General features: G+C 37.1%; 1 protein-coding gene across 1 annotated transcript in view; it reads right to left on the minus strand.

Moving 5' to 3' along the window:
- LOC311292744 (3',5'-cyclic-AMP phosphodiesterase 4B-like) overlaps positions 1–18336 on the minus strand; it is a 51110-nt gene that overhangs the window by 3676 nt on the left and 29098 nt on the right. Inside the window, exons 5-8 of the mRNA XM_084412542.1 lie at positions 17408–17605; positions 15352–15388; positions 15180–15250; positions 14847–14896 (exon numbers count right to left, since the gene is read on the minus strand). Of these exons, the coding sequence (XP_084268668.1) occupies positions 14847–14896; positions 15180–15250; positions 15352–15388; positions 17408–17605 (356 nt within the window). The remainder of the gene's footprint in view (positions 1–14846; positions 14897–15179; positions 15251–15351; positions 15389–17407; positions 17606–18336) is intronic.

An 18336-nucleotide genomic window follows, 5' to 3' on the forward strand; every position in this document is an offset into this window, starting at 1 on the left:
TAAACAAAACATTCAGCAAGTGTGGCTTTCTGCTGTGGATTGACTAAGACAGCCAATTAATTACTATGGCATTCATCATCATGCTCCTATAATTGGTCATGTGGCACAAATACCACATGCATCGATTAGCAGGAACGCAAACGCTTCAATAAAGTTTTACCCTTGAGTTTAATTGATGAGTTAATCACTGAGTTCCAGCGAGCACCTACAAATAAAGTGACCACATCCAACAATGAGCTCCGGATCCCATGTGCGCAACCGCTGTAAAACCGAGCGAAGGGTTTGCATTAACCCTGCTGACGTCTGTGAGGGATATACAGTGCATTACTCCTGATGAATAAGGTCATTTTAGAGAAACCTCCTGCGCTCAAGATGTTTCACATATGGAGTCCATTTAGGCCGTGTGTGTAGATCTAAAGCCTGGCATGGATACACACGAATAAAAGCATCAATATGTCAACGCCACGGGAGCTTGAGAGAGAACAACGACTGGGCAACTTTCACCAGGGGCCTAAATGAAGCCAAGCATGTGCCACTGCAACTAGTGATGTCTAAAATTATGGTTAGGATCATTTTGGTAAAATCAGATTATTTTAGAGATTTGTAAAACATAAATATTATATTGTCCATAGTTTTTTTTTTTTAGAAACTGATACTTTTATTCAGCAAGGATACATTAAAGTGATCAAAAATGACATTTATAATGCTACATAAGATTTCTATTTCAAATAAATGCTGTTCTTTTTATTTATCAAATAAACCTAAAAAATACATTGTATCATGGTTTCCACAAAAATATTAAGGAACACTTTTCAACATTGATAATAAGAAATGTTTTTTGAGCACCAAATCAGCATTTTAAAATCTATGTAATATAATTTTTTTATATTAAGAAAATCGACAACATTATCTTAAATTGTAATAATATTTCTCAGCATTACTGTTTCTGGTTGTATTTTGAGCAAATTAATAATATAGCCATATGAACATCTGAATTATCTTCATATAATCTCTAATAATGTTATTTATTACAATTTATTGTGTATAGTAAATTACTATAATCTACCACAAATCTATTTTCAATCTGATTTTGATTTGATTGTGTTTTCTGTTGCTAGCATGACACCTGGTTTAAAGGGAGTAAAGATCAATAGTTTCACTTCAACAAGTACAGTAGCCGATATAATCTTGACAACACCAGAACATTGTTTCCTATCAAAACAGGATGAATCTCACCTTTCACAACAGTCAAAAATCATCATGACAAACTGTGCTGGGCAATGTCATTTGTACACGTACGCAAATTCGCACTTTTCAAAAGAAAAAGAAAAAAAACTGTTCAAAATGAACATTATGGTCATGTGGCTTGCATAACTTTCATTAAACAAAGACAACAGTATTGTCATTCATTTATACAAATCAATTTCTGCATTATCTTATCTAATTTTTGTCTCATTACAGGCAAAAAATTCAATAGTAGCAACAAAAATCAAACTTCAAACACATAAATCCTACAGGCGTCACACGTCAACACTGATTAACCAGATTTTGACATGTACATACTGACATTGCACATTTTTAGTCCTGAAACTGCAAATCTGATACAATTACACTAGTAGACAAGTTGATTATTAGACTCAAAGTAAATGTCACAAGGTGTTTCACAATTTCCCTTTCGCCCAACCCCATGACGTACATCACCACTAAGTGAACTTTGAGACTCTCTACCATTGACCTTTAAGAAGTCAAACCTTCCTTGCTAAGGTCTGACTTTCTGTTTGATCGGCCAACCGTTTGATTCTCTTTACAAAAAACCATAGTGTGAATTTACCCAGCATCCTCTCTGTCCCACAAAACCACCTCTGTGAGAGAGTTTGGTCGTTCCAGCCGCCCCTCCTCCCCCTCCTGCCGTACACTGCCCCTCTCTGTGTCCTCGTGTCCCCAGCCGCAACGCTGATATATGGGCCAGGTTTTCCTGATTTCGCCCATAAAGAGGCAAAGAGTCGGCAGCTTCTCGTTTTCGACTGGTCTGCTGGATGTGACTCATAAAGCAGAAAACTCACGACAGATGTATGATTCAGATGCTTTTGATAGTCATGGCCAATTCAATGTCATTTCAAGATGGAGTGGACAGGCTGATGCCGGTAAAATTCTTTCTCAAAAGGATCCAAATGAAACAGACTGTAGCTGTAGACCATGTGTCTTTTTTTAACTATGGGTTAAAAGGGAACCTATGTTACAAGATGTAATATGAGTCTCAGGTGTCCCCAGAATATGTCTGTGAAGTTTCACCTCAAAATACCCCACAGATCATTTATTATACCGTGTTGTAGAGATGCGCGGTTGGCGGTTATAGCCGCGGACTCCGCGGGTAAACCGCGGATCGGGCGGATGACAAGACGAAAAATAATATTTTCATTAAATTCGGGTGGGTGGCGGTTGAACCAAATCAAATGATTGTTAGGACGGCTGGTATAAAATGAATTGCACTGTCTGCCTGCTCTCTTCCCATGCAGTCAAAATTAACGGGAGTCTTCAGAACAGGCTCCTCCTAGTCGTCACCCTGACATGACAGTGCGTAGAGTTAATTAGCCTATAATGTGAATGACTTGTTTTTGCAAAAGTGCAATAGGCATTGATTAGTAGTAGGCTAAATAGCAGCATGTTGAAATGATTTGCCAAATAGCCTAATCAGGTATGGTCAGGTTTGCCGATGTGCGTTTTATTTAGGCTATTTATTTATTTTTGTCCCTGTGCGCCGATCGGAGACGGAGTTCACCGCTGATATTCTGGGGAATGGGGATACGACATGGCCAATAGCGTACAAACTGCTCTATGAGGAAGACATGCGAGCCGATCCTAAAGTGTTATATGTGTGCGTGCATCCTATAAAGTGAGTTCATTCTTGTTAATATGCACTTAGGAGAAAGTTTATGTTGTAATCTTGCATATAATTGTTGATTGTTGGAGTTATTATAACTAAATTCAAGTGTTTGATCGTGTCTAACAAACGATCGTTACATGCATGATCATATTCACATCTGCCGTCGAATTATACAATCGCTTTGATTGTAATGCTGTCATATTTTATGTTGAGAGAGATCGTTTTTCATGTTCAAGATGTCTGTAGTAAATTGCCAGTATAAGTGTGAGTTGATTTAGTTAAATCAGTTAGAGATTATAGTTAAATGGCATATTCAGATGCTAATATGGCTAATCAAGAAGCTATTGTATTTCAGTCTTATTGCAAGTAATATTCCACACAGATTGTACTATTGTTTACTATACTGGATTGTTAAATAATTGGAACTGAAGTCTGTATTATTTACTTATTGTAATTGTTATTTATCTTTGTACAGACCACACACAAACATATGCTTCAGTAAAGACATCAAAGGAAAGAACTGTGGTTGACTGAGTTCCTGGGTTCTGATAGGCCCATCCAGGGCGAGTGTTGCTTATCCTACAGTCCTTAAGAGATAACATTCAAATTTCCAATTCCAAACCCAACAAATGGTCCTTTGAGCCGGATTACACTTCCCTGGATTAAGATGTCAACCAGTTCTGCACCAGTAAACCCTTCGTTTCGCCCAAAGCGCCGTCCAGGCTATTTACAAGATTTTGAGGTGGATTTCCCAATTGTTCATAAATCAGCTTCACCAGTTAGTACTAGAGAACAAGCAGTGGAGTCATCTGATGATGATTACTCTTCATCACGCATTAGAACCTCAAAGAGCACACAGTTTACCTGCTTTTTCCCCTTTGAGGCTGACAGTCAGGGATGAGCATCATGACCTCCAAAACCTTCTACAGCAGCGCATTTCCAACTCTTCCCTCCAGTCATCACCACAATGCCTGAATCGACAACTACAGTTTGAATCCAATGCAGAGTCCCTTCCCATTGGTGATGGATACCTGAGTGATCGGTCAAATGCTAGCTCTATAAAGTTGCAAAGGATATCAGAAGAGAATTCCAGACTATGTGAAACACAGCAGGCCATTAAAGCTGACCTTAAACTAATCGAGACAGCCAAAGAAGAGTTGATTCAGCTTTTAGACAGAGCTTGTAGTCTGCAAAGGCCTTTATCTACTCCTAAGACCCAGTCTAATCATCCATCAGTTAAATTCCACCATGCAGAGCATGTGAGTGATGAAAACTGGCCAGAACCTCCTCCACCCATCGCAGATGAAGAGCCAGTAATTATGAATCAGCATGACAAGCAAAGGCTTTACAGCAGCACAAGGTCCACACCAACTTTCACTCCCGGACTCACTTCAGTGGAGAATACTATGGATTTCCGAGTCAGTATAATGAGCAACTGAGGTATGGTCAGTACCCTGCCCAAAGTCCTCAGTATATTTATGACCACCCATGGGAATCATCGACACGTCCTAATACTGAACATCACAGAATGGCATCTTATAATATGGCACCTACCATGACATCTATGGATCTGACTGAGAAATATTACAAAGGACCATGCCCCACCATTCCATTTTTCCGCAACAAAGATCCAAGTGAGTTGCCCGATTAAAAATTGCCTTAGACAACCACTTACCACTTGACAGTACTGAAATGTTCAAATATCAGGTCCTGGTTGACCATCTGAAATTGGACTATAGCAGACTCCATCTTGCACTCCCCTACACCTTACAGAGACACCATGATGGCCCTCAATGAACGGTTCGGACAGCCCCACCAGGTAGCATTAAGAAGGATTGCTACTATTCTTGATTCTCCTGATATAAGCCGCAATGACCCATCAGCCTTTGAAAAGTGTTTACTATATTGGATTGTTAAATAATTGGATCTGAAGTCTGTATTATTTACTTATTGTAATTATTATTTATCTTTGTACAGACCACACACAAACATATGCTTCAGTAAAGACATCAAAGGAAAGAACTGTGGTTGACTGAGTTCCTGGGTTCTGATAGGCCCATCCAGGGCGAGTGTTGCTTATCCTACAGTCCTTAAGAGATGACATTCAAATTTCCAATTCTAAACCCAACAAATAGGCTATACTAGTAGGGACTTAAGTTTTTAAATATCTTTGCTGCATTGGATCAGTATCCTTTCTAGAACAGGCAAGAGCTTTCTAGCCTCGCGGCTCGCGTCAGCAGCGCCTTGCATCGTCCATAGACCTTAAAACAATCCGCGCATCTCTACCATGTTGTAAATGCATTTTTGAGTGGAAGGAAAAACATGCTGTTTTTGTGCATGTATCTTTAAAGGGGTCATATAATGGTACATGCACTTTTACAAGTTGATTGTACTGAAATGTGTGTTGGCAGTGCCTGTACACAACCATCATAAAATGATAAAAATCCATCCAGTGTTTTTTATTTTTATCTCCTTATATGTTTTCCCCCATCTCAAACCAAGCCGTTCGACCTAGTGACATCACACGGTCGGACGCCCTTCCCACGATTGTTGATTGACAGCAGCGTTTCAACACAGACCCGTGAGTGAGCTGTCTGTCATCATAGTCCGCGCGTCATTGTTGATACGCTGGAGCACTGTCTATGAGCAGAATGGCGTCTAAGCGATTGTGGTGTTCTGTTCTTGGGTGTAATAAGGAACACAGCAGTCATTTTGATGTTCCTAAATCCGAACCGCTGAAGACGCAGTGGCTGAGTTTTGTTTTCGAAGGGAATATTCCCCACGATCAACGTCAATGCTTTCATGTTTGCGCGAATCATTTCACACACCAGACTGCTTTACAAACGAGGGTCAGTATAAAGCTGGTTTTGCTAAGAAGCTGCTCCTGAAAAAAGGATCGGTACCAACTATTTGTGTTCCTGCTGCACCTCCAGAAGAAGAAGTGAGTGTAACGTTTTATTAACCTTTATATTAATATTTATATTAATCTTTGCCAATCGCTTGCTGCACGCTTCACGATGAATGCGGCTATTTTTACACTCAGGGTACATTACGGAATGTTTTCTATGTACGCCGTTGTCGATATAATTCATAATCCCACGTTTATAATGAACAACGCGTTATGGTTATTGTGTTATTTCAAATGGTGTACGCACAGAACAGAGGGGCGGGGTGAGCAAAGCTCATTATCATTTAAAGACACATGCACTTAAACGGCGTGTTGAAAACAGAGCTGGTTTTGACCAGGTAAAATGAGTGTTTTCTTACAATACTAATGAGAATTTTTAATTAAAGTATATTACAAACGTTTAATTTAGACCCTAAAGAATCATATTAGCTTGTACAAAAATGGCATTATATGACCCCTTTAAACCTTTAAAATTGATTTTTATTCACCCATTTTAACATCTGACAGAAATGGCAGATTGCTACAAAAAAGTGCCATTGCAAAGTGCAAAAAGTGTGAAGCACACCAGTCCTAAACAAGAAAATAATAATACTAAATGTGACAAGAATTTTGTAAAATTTTGTTATATGGGTCAATACAGAAAAGAAAAAACCTTTTGCTAATTTAGTAAAAACACAAGTATTTTACCTTTATACTTAATTCTGATTCAGAAATATCATGAATGTCATGAAAAATACTAATATTAAATATGATAGTTTTAGGGGTGTTGCACTACATGACAATATACAACCTGAGCTAATTTTGTCTTGTCATAAAAAGGTCAAATTATCTGATATTTAAAGAGACTTACTGTAGCATTATGTACCATTATATTGTTTATTATTATTTTGAATAAGATTTACTTTTCTTTTCAAGAATGAGTTTTTCTTAATTAAGATATCAGTACAACTGCATAACCTATTATGACTATAGAGAAATAAAAAATCCTAATTTTGTTCATATAAAAGTTGTTTTAAAGTATGTGTGAATCACATTTTTAATTTTTGAGTAAATTGGCAGCTAGAAAAAAAGATTGTCACGTCATTGACCCATTTTGTGAATCTTTGCATCTATTATGTTTTTGTCAGTGTTATTTTGATCCAAATGACATATCCAAAAATAATGAAACAGTCTGGGACCCCTGCCCACACGTCTAACCTACGCAGAAATGAACGAAGCGCAGATGTTGAGTTATTTGTTGGAGCTGATGGATTGGTGGAGTTTAGCTCATTGGATCACGTTCTAGAGGCGAGCACATGTTTGTCCTCTGGCACGGCTCATTGGCTCTCACCATCCCACTCTTGTTTTTGTTTGTCTGGGCTTCGCACGTGGGCAGGAGGACTAGAATGCCAAAAAGCTCCATGAATCAACACTGTGTCATCGGGGTCAAATGCACTCAGACCGGCTGCCAAAAATGAGGGCCGTGCTTATCTGCCGTCCGAACAAAAGACTTGCGAACAAAAGACTAGCTAACAATTAAAAAATACTCAATTATCTAAAATATCATCATTGATAAAACAAATCATTTTTGTTGGGAGAATAATGGGACTTGGAAAAAAAGAAACATTCGGTTGATCACAATTTATTCCTCATGTGAATCTGTGGGCCTTTTGCAGTTTTGCCACACAATCTGCATTATGGGCCGAGAGGGTCTTGTGTAGGTTATTTGACATTTATTGCTCCTACGAAACACTTACTCGGGGGGTCTTACCTTCACTGTCTACAACAGTGGTTTTTATCTCAACCTACATCTAATGCTGCATCGCCGGCAAACAACTCTTTTCACGCACTTCCTCTCCTTTGCTTTCTTTCATTCTTGCTCTCTTTCACGTCTGCAACTCATCTTTTGCCTGTTTGACAGCCTCCACAATGCACCATAGAAAGCTCTTGGCCAGAAATTACTTTAGGGAAGGAACGCCGGTCAGCTTTACAGCTCTGCTGACGTCAATGGCATAATTCAAATACTAACCAGGGTGCACGCTTAAAGACCCGCACTGCCGCTCTGCAGCCTGGGTGGATCGAAACCCTGGACTGGATCTGCATTCTGCACTGCGAGAAAACATTCAGACCAGTTTAGGGAACAGAATTCTGAGAATGACCTAAATATCCAAACAACAAGAAATGTGTTTCCAAGCATTTTGAAACAAAAAGGATTCATGTTACTGTCTTTTATCGAACCAATTTGAGCAGGAAACATTAGCAGTGTCATAAATTGATCCCTGAGCTATAAATATTAAAATACTTAACAAGGGTAATAAAACTGATTGAATATATACCGGTAATTGCATATTTGCAAGTTTTGTAAATAATATAATATAATATAATATAATATAATATAATATAATATAATATAATATAATATAATATAATATAATAAATCCTTGTGATATATAAATTCAGGTACAGAAGTGAGCTGCAGCTGAAGTTTATAAAAAACTATTCTGATGGATTAATAGTTAATAAGGTTATATATAATATAATATAATATAATATAATATAATATAATATAATATAATATAATATAATATAATATAATATAATATAATATAATATAATATATGCAACCTGGCGGAAGAAGATTTTGGTCAGCTGCAGTTGAACTTTTGTAAGTAACTAAGTAAGTAAAAGTAAGTTTAAGTAAATAAGTAAAAGTAAATGTAAGTAAATAAGGAAGTGTGTGTAAGTGTAAGTAAATAAGTAAAATTGTAAGTAAAGAAGTAAGTGTAAGTTAGATAGATAGATATTTGGATTTAATTGTAATAGTTAATGAGGTTATATTTTCAGAGTTGGGTAATAAGTATAATTATTAAGAATATTAGAAAAATATTGTTATAAAAAAAGTCTAGTTGCAGCTGACCAAAAACTTCTACCACCAGGGTTTCAAGTGCCAAAATAAGCTAGCTGACTTAAGTCCAAAAACATGTAAACACACGCACACTCTAGCATGCAGGCATGGTGTGTACATGAGCACAGGTTGTTTACACATCCTGCAACATCTCATCAGAATATGAGCAAAAGCAAACCTGCAACAGTCTTGCTAATATGGTGTATAACCCCTTTAACAGTTGCATCAGCACAGGTAACCACAAAAAACTGTTTACTGATTCAGATCCAGTCGATCTGTATGAAGAGAGTATAACAAACAGACATTACGCAATGCCTATTTTGCAATAACTTTTAACCAACCGGTGTTTTGGTAATTTTTTTGTGGATGTTTTAGCGTCCTAACAGAGTAAACAAAGAATCACATTAACTATAAACCTGTCCCACTAGCCTCTGACAAACCAGAAAGTGTCACTATACTTATTGTCTTCATTTGAAATAGTACTGTAGTACTTACTTTCTTTACTTTTATTTTTTGCTTGAAAAGTTGTAAGAAAAATGGTCATGAGCCCGATCGCAGCGCTCCAGTCCAGACAGTGATTTCACACAGCTGCTTTTTCTGTTATTAAACGTTCATTCATCCTGATAGTCTGCTGCACGACCTTGCTTCTCCAGCATGACGGGCCCTTGGCAGCGTGAGAGACAGATTTACATGAGAAAGGACAAACACAGGCCAGAGGATGAGACCTCTCTCCCTGAAGAGCTCCTGATGAAAGTTATTTTCTTCATTTTCTGTTTTTCTTCTCCCTCTCTCCCTCCCTCCCTACTTTCTCTGGAAGTGTTTTATGAAGCCGAGCTTCGGATACAGTTGAAGACACGCAGCTGAAGTTTTTTGTGTATTGTGACAATTTTGTTTTCAATAGAATCTGTTGAACACTGTTTTTACAATGAAAGACGTTTATTTATAGAAACAACAGGACAGTTTGTTTGGTTTGTCTGGTTGTGTTTGTCGTATAAATTTGTTGTTTATTTTTGATGATGATGATGATGATGGCGATTATGACTAAAATCAACAACAAAAAATGACATCCATGAATACAACTTTAATTACGGTCATTATTGTTCTTATTAAAATCAACAATAAAAATTAAACCAATAATAATAATAATCAAAATGTATAAAAAATATCATTTATATAATAAAAAAAATCTTTTTTTTTCTTAATGAAAAGATACAATATGCTGTCTATTTATATGTACTTAAACCCACACTAAACTAGATACATACATAGAATAAGATATAATAAAATATAGCTATCTAATCGATAGATTTAAAAAAGAAGAAGAAATATTTGGTGCATTTTTGTCATTTCCCATGGTACTTTTGTTCATTTCTGCCCAGACATAAATTGCAACCATGCTAATAAATAATAGATTATAGTCTGTTTATCTCTCTTTGAGTATGTACTTATTATGTATTAAAGGGTTAGTCCACCAGAAAATTAAAATTCTCTCATCATTTATTCACCCTCATGTCGTTTCAAACCTGTATGCGTTTCTTTTTTCTGCTGAACACAAAATATGTTATTTTGAAGAATATTGATTCCCACACAGTTTTGGTTCCCATTGACTTCCATAGTATGTTATGTCCATACAATGCAAGTCAATGGGAACTGAAACTGTTTATTACCAACAACCTCAACATCCTCTTCTGGAATTAAGAAGTGCATACAACAACTTTCATTTTTATCCCTTTAAATGTACGTGTATGTATCAGTTGCGAGGCCAGAAATGGTATTTCTTAGCCTTCCCCTTGTGACTTGATAGTGGGATTTGACTGACTGCTGCTGCTCCTGAATCCTTCTAGAGGGTAAAAGCTGCCCATAACATCTGGTCAAGGATCAGTTTTCACCGTGATAATAGCATATTGGCGATTTGGCAAACACTTGCTTATAAGTGTTTGCGCTCAAAGGTTTCTATTTACGTGTTTTTACGGCGTCGAACAATGTAGCCAATCACAAACATGTCTGTTGATTTCTTGAACGCAATGTCCAATCGGAGGTGTTTAAGTTGAAATACATTAACACGCTTGCAAGGCGATATCTAATAAATTCAGAATTTGAATAAAACCTTAGTTTTTCATGCTTGACCAGCAGCCACATACATGCAAAGTTTTGTGAGTGACATCCGCTAGATTCATGTATTTGAGCAATTATTATTTTCATGTATGCATGATTTTTTTTCTCCTTTCCTACACATTTTTTTGTGTGTATCTCATTTGATTAAGTGTACTAGCCGTCAATCTGAGTGGGCCAGTGTCAGCCTGACCCTTATGTAGCCTCGAGTTATCCCGTTGTAAAAAAAATTATAGAGTAAAAGTGAAAGTCAAGCATTTAGTCATGAAACATTTCAGTAAAAGTATTAAGCAATGAAGCCCCCGTAATCAAATAACAGCAACATCCTCATGCTGTGTTATTACACACACAACAAGCCATCAGGGACAGCGGTCTGCATGATACTGCGCAACATTCGATATACTCTGATTTCGTACTTAATATGCTTGTTTTGAGTTTTATACCATTTTCAGTGTGTGAGTGAGTGTGTGTGTGTGTATCTTTCTGCCAGGACCATGAGGCGTCTACGCTTTCAAACGCACAGGAAGTGAAGGTCCTGGTAGGTGGGTGGTGAATGACGTCAATGAGGCTAAGAGGCCTCTGAAACAGGAACCAAAACATCCCACAATCCTTTGCCCCCCTCCTCTCAACTCTCAGCTCAGTAGATCAGTGGCGAAAGCCTTTACACCTGGAGCGCGTGCACACACACACACACACGCACACGCACACGCGCACACACACCTGCAGGCATTTACTACACATGTGAGCATTACTTTTTTTTTTGTAGCATATGAAATCACAAAATAAACGTATATATGCAGTAGAAATATTGCCTAGTATATTAAAAGTCCATATATGTGTGTATTTGAGCTTTTATGTGGTTGTTTTTTTCTCTAGAAGGTCTAAATAAAAAATGTGCCCACACATAAATGGTTCCAATAATGTAATGAAATGCAATTTCACCCCTAATTTAAATAATCATTTCATTTAGTATTTCTTTCTTTTGATTTTGGGGTGAAATATGACCCGAATATGCTTAATGAGATTCACTTACTTAAATTCTTACACAAACCTCTGAACACTTTCATGAATTTTATTAACAGCTGTGCGCACATAATCCTGCTCTTGCATGCTTACGCACGCATGACTATTCACACCCGCACAAACACACACACACACATGCATGCAATAAACACAGCTTTTTATATGCGCCGCGGCGCTGCATTTACGCACATTGCGTCTCTGTGGTTTGTGTGAGTGTAAGAGGTCATGCAAGCATGTTATCTTACTCAAACTTTCATTCTCCCCCCTCCACCCACACTTCTCTTTTCTTCAGAGACGCTGGGATTTTCAGGCCGCTCAGATGGAGAGAGTTGCGGTGGCCATTGTACTAACCGTGATAAGGGAGTGTTTAAAACGTGCACAAGAGCCCAACAACACCTACTGCTTCATTTCACAAAAACAAGAACGTGCCTGGCTTATATTTCACCCAAGAATCAAAAGGATTTTTTTCCCATTGCATTATGAAAATTATGCTTATTTTTAAGACAATTAAGAAGAAAAATATAATTAATTTAAATAAAGTATTTCAATGTAATAATAACATTTATTGCATTTGAACAGAGGTGTAGTACCTGAAAGCCATACTTAAGTAAAAGTACAGATTTTACAACGAAAATGACACCATTACAAGTTTTAAATCACCAATTTCAATATGACTTGAGTAAAAGTCTTAGAGTATGTGATTTTAACAGTGCTTAAATATTTTACTCATACTGAATAGGCTCAAAGATGCCAGTGAAAAACAAGAAACAGTTTATTTGACGAGAGCGATCACATGTTTTCTAAAGTCAAAATAAAACTGAACACCTCAATATTGCAATCGACAAAACAGCCTCTTAAACGTCTACAGACACTCAAGTCTCAGTTAAGCTCAAGTGCTCATAAAGGGCATAAGTAAACCAATATCCTTCAAAAGGGTCTCTTCAGTATAACAGAATAATGGTTAAGTAAAGAGAAATAGTCAAAGCCTACTTGCACTGGATGTGCTGGTTTTGGCCTCATAACCGGCTGCAGTCATGTCCTCATTTCACATATGAACACCTGCGATTCACAACTTCCTGCTAATGCACTCGCATTCGCGTAAAGTAGCCTTAACAAGATTGGGTGAGCAAGCCCTGTAGCCCTTCAATGCCCTGTAGATGGCGATATCGCTTCTTTTGTAGCAGAAATAAATAAACTGCTGCAGAAAAAGTTAGGTATGCAAAATGTAACGAGTGATTGCATTGCTCATCACAAATGTATTGGAGTCAAGCAGAGAGTTAAAGTAGCTGATATCTTTGATACTCAGTCAAATTACAAAGTAGCCAAAAAGATTCTTAAATGGGGTCCTATTATGCCCTTTTACGAAGTCTTGATTTTGTTTTGGGGTGTACTAGAATATATTTTCATACTTTTATAAAATAAAATAAAAAATCACATATTTTACATGATTACATCCCCCCCCAGTCTGGTTGAACGCATAGATTTCGATGAAGCCCCTCCTTCCGAAATACAAAATGTGCTGTGATTGGTTAGCTGGCCCAGTGTGCTGTGATTGGCACGTGTTCGGGAAATGTCACACCCCTTCATAAGCGCAAGCTCTACTCAGATGTAAATATTAACGATGGCGTCAATTTCAAACCATTGTGCAGAACGGATTTCAAGCACGGACTTTGCAAGCACAGATTTCACAGGACGTTTCAGAGTATTTTTTGTAATTTTCTTATAGATACGATGTTATCCACCATTTAATCATATTTGTCGGATAACTATGGTAATACAAACCATATAACAAATCCAAATAAGTGGTGGTGAAGTCTTACAAAAGCAAGAGCTTACAAAAGCTAAAGTAAACACTACATCAATACTGTAATGTTAGTTAGCAGGCTAGCGGAGCCCTTCGTTAACTCTATCATAAAACTACATAAAGCTTAAAATTGGAACTGTTAATAGAAAACGACTACAAATAATAAGACATACGTACAAGTTGTGATCCATAAACGACAGATTGTCTCGACAAAATGGGAATGGCTAACGTTTCGTCTTTCAGGAGAAGCTTTTTTTATATAGCCTGCATTGTACTCTCTTCTGGAAGCTGTTCTCCGTAAAATAAGCAGCACACAGGTTATAATGTTCAGGAATAAATTTTAACCTCTCTAAGTTCGTCAGCCTTAGGACAAACGTTTTCCGGGGTGTAAAAAACAGCGACAATAACTCTTCATCTTCTCCAAAGCAGCCCAACATGGCCTCACACCCCCTTTATTGCGTGTTCCCAGGGGAAGGATTTATGTAAATGTCACCATCCCGGGAAAAAGCTCGTTGTAGTCTCTACCAGCCATTTGTTTTAGCCCTTAAAAAGCAATTTCTGTAAAAGCAAATATCTCCCTTTGCATTGAACTTTGAGCGTCGTAACTTTGCAGATGTTGTTTATGCTCAAACAGCAACATTACACACTAACTAAAGTTAAAAAAGTGAAATCATAATCAAGGACCCCTAACTAATCGCTTTTACTCAAATACTTTACACCACTGCATTTGATCACCCCATAAACACCCCAAGATAATATGACAAACCGGACGGCTCATCTTGGACTCAAGCATAAGCATACAAAATTTGTTGAATGATTGATTGGGTTCTTCAATATGTCCTGCCCAAACATAGCAAAGAAACATGAGATTGTCAAGCTACTTCATTGGGCCTTTAATGCTGATTTTAATAACAAACTCATTTGTATTTAATTGACCTATGTCTGTTTTGTGGTGAAATACGAAAAGGCTCCTGACAGGTGACACAGAATTTGAAACGTTTTACATCTTCCACTGAGATTACTCTTTTCCCCAAGTATCCTTTAACACTCTCTTAACTTAGCCAATAAGTAGTTTACCACTTTATATTTATTCATAACACAAATCATAGTCGTCCCTTCATGATACTGTTCAAGTGAAGATGACATGAGTAATTTACATTGAGGTTAACGACCACTGTAAGGGAACTCTCCTCAGTCTAACGTCTGTGATTAGAATTTCAGAAGATCTTACCTGACAGGTTGCCTTTGGTCATTGGCGGTTGACTGCTGACTGGTGATCTTCTAATACGTGAAGCAGAAAAATAAATACATTAGAAAGAAGAGCAGGACAAATAAATGAGAACATTCAATTGAAACTGATAATTCCATCACCAACTGATCACACTAGACTTAGCATCCATAGACATTTCAAAAGACATTTACTATTATCATTATACGAATGAAGGCCAGAACAGTAGGTTAGTGTCTCTTCCATCCAGTCTGACAAAACATTTAAAGTGAGTTCTGCCCTCTTGTGGTATTTTCTCATATTACATTTTATGAAACGCATGTAAACGTCACTTACTTGCTGGAGGGACACGGCACATTTGTCAGGAAGCTGACATTATTCCTAACAGTGCGAAGACTTGCAAGCACCTATTGAATAAAATAACAGCAAAACACATAAGTCCACATGTGTAAAATCATTCACATTTGTTCATTAGTCTTCCATTCCAGAAAGCAAAAGCCAAACGTACCTGAGCAAAAGGAGTGACTATCAGATCTTCACCATGTCTGACAACCAAAGAACACAAAAAAATATCATACAGAATACAAAACCTGTGTACTGTATTGTCCATGCTATAATTCGCATATACGTAAAGTTTATATACTTTATTAGTTGTTTACTTCATACTTACTTCATGTAATATACTGAGCAGATGATATACTCTCAGATTTAAATAGGCTGTTATGCATTATTTCTGCATTGCTTCTATAGTTTCACTTCTTTTTGAACTGCAGCTGCAAAGACTTGAATAATTTACTGCAGACGTACTGAGTCGTATTCGTGAAGATCTACCTTACTGCAGAGTTTAATGTCAAACCTGCTCTCACACACTTGCCTGTATGTGTGTGGTTTGGTGAACCTGAAGACCTTGATTTACTGATTCAGGTGTGTTGAACTGAGCTAAATTCTACAGGAAGTTATGTTAGACTTTGAAATAATTTTCACGGACTATTTCTCAGAGGAGGCTAAACAATAGTATAAAAACAGTATAAAAATAAAATAAATATGATGTACTATGAGATCAAATCATATACAAAACACAATGTAAGGTAACAGCAAAATTCAGCCTGACAAATATATATATATAAGCTTCCTAATTTCAGAAGTCAGTCAAAACTTTAAAATATAAAGAACTACAAGAATAAATAAATGAGGGAATAAATCAATATGGGAAAAAAAATATATATATATATAAAAACATTTTTTTACTAAATAAATAATAAAATAAAAATATAACATATAAATAATATATAAAATAAAAAACTAAAATAAGTAAACAAATGAATAATTAAATTAAAAACAACAAATAAACAATAAAATAAAATGAATAAAAAATATCAAATAAATTCAAGAAAGACTAAATAAATAAATAAATAGTTTTCTTGTTATCTCGACTTAATTTTTTCTCATGATCTTGACCTAACAAAAGTTGTTTCTCGCTATCGCAACTTCATTTTCACATGATTCCGACAACAAAAGTTGTTTTCTCATGATCTCTATCTTAAAAGTTGTTTATTATTGGACATTCGTTAGTCATTCAATCTTTTCTTCAACATTAAATGACGTGTAATCACAAAATAGTGTCAGTTCATGCTGTATCTCGTTCAGATCATGTATGTAAAGCATAATTTCGAAACTAAACAGACCTATATGGACCTCATCGGGTCCAAGCACCAATGGCCCATGACCAAGTAAACATTTTAATAAATATATCATGTTTATTTATTAAATATTTTTGCAGATATTATCATATTTTATAATACTGGAATGCAGAAATACTACACAGTATAAACTGTTAGACATGTTAGTAAAAAGTAAATGGAATACCGTAATTCTTGCGCTGCATGTGCTTCTGAGCTGGTGCCAGGTTATAAGAGAATTAACTAGATCTATGCATTTGTTTCCATTCAAAGGGATGGAAACCGATAGAAAAAGATTAAAGATTCATTATCCTGTGGCTTCCTCTAGTAGGCAATTTCACGATTAATATCAAAGTTTAGAATTGGCTGTTAGCCTCCCGAGCATCATAAATTCATGAAACTAAGCTTGTTTGCTCAGATTTGTTCTCCACGTCATTTAATGTTGAAGAAAAGACAGAATGTCTAATATCAAACCAACTTTATCGCAGTTATAATTGTTTTTTTTAATGTCAAGAGCAAAAGAAAACAACTTTTGTTATGTCGAGATCACGAGAAAATTTTAAATTTACTCTTAAGGCTTCCGTACTAACAAATAAATAGTGCTGTTTTTTGTGTAAATTAATATCTTATATCTAGTTAGGATGTATATAATTTTTTTTACATTTTGCTATAGTATTTCTCGCCACTTTTTACAATCACAAACTTCTCAACTTTCATTGCAGTTGTGGGCAACATTAAATGGAAAGCATGCATGGATACACACTTCAAAAATCCCCTTGAAAAAGTACATCGTATTTGGTTCACAATTTTCAACAAACTGTGATAAACTGTAGCAGGACTAAGCACTGTTTAACTAAGTGGACTAAGTGCTGAGTTTTTACTCACAACTGTTCTCCAACAAGGGAGGAGTTGCGAGAGGTGGATTTGGGCGAGAGGTCATAGTCACTGTCTGAGCGGTAAAGGAAAGACTCTCGCCGTTGCCCGTGACTGGCCATGTTGGGATGCAGGACCATACCAGAGCCCGGTGACACCTGTAGGTCCAATGGACTGCAGCCGATAGAGGGTCCATTCTCCACCTCCAAACTACACAGACAGAGACAAACACATAAGGTCAACATGCTGATTACAGGAATAAAATACCATCCCACAAACTAATATTAAAGTCTGCAAATGGAAAATGACGATCTGCGTGCAAAATCACACCCTTTATATATTGTTTAAATCTATAAACAGCACATCAAAACAAAACAAAACCAAATGTGGTTGTCACTTTAACAGAAGTCTGTCAGACGGTTTCTTCCTGTAGACGTGGCTGGTTCTTATTAGCCCCTTTCACACAGAGATTCCGGAAAATACACGGATAAAGTGACCCGGGATTTGACCCGGGTTCATTTGATTTTGGTTCATTCACACTGCCAGTGATTTTCCGGAATCAGAGAGCGCGTTCACACACAACCCGTGTATGTCCCGGAAAGACACGTGACATCGATGTGACTTGTAATGTCTCAGCAGCCTCTTCAGTTTGCTTATGAGCTGCGATTTCTCTCTCGAGAAACCACGCTTGTGCATTTATTTCTCTGATTCGATCATAAAATTGCGCATTTCGTACCGTTTCACAGCTGGCGAACGATCCCGGCTTCAGCGTCATCACTACGACACGGCATTATTACGGCTTTTGTTCACACAGCGCGCGTCCCGGGACTGAACACGGCAATGTTACTAGGTCCCCAACCCGGCATCGATCCCGGCATTAAACCCGGGTCGTGTTTGCGTTCACACAGAATGCGTTCCGGCAATTTGCCGGCAATTTCCCG

Source organism: Rutilus rutilus (assembly GCF_951802725.1).
Source record: "Rutilus rutilus genome assembly, chromosome: 6".
NCBI lineage: Eukaryota > Metazoa > Chordata > Actinopteri > Cypriniformes > Leuciscidae > Rutilus > Rutilus rutilus.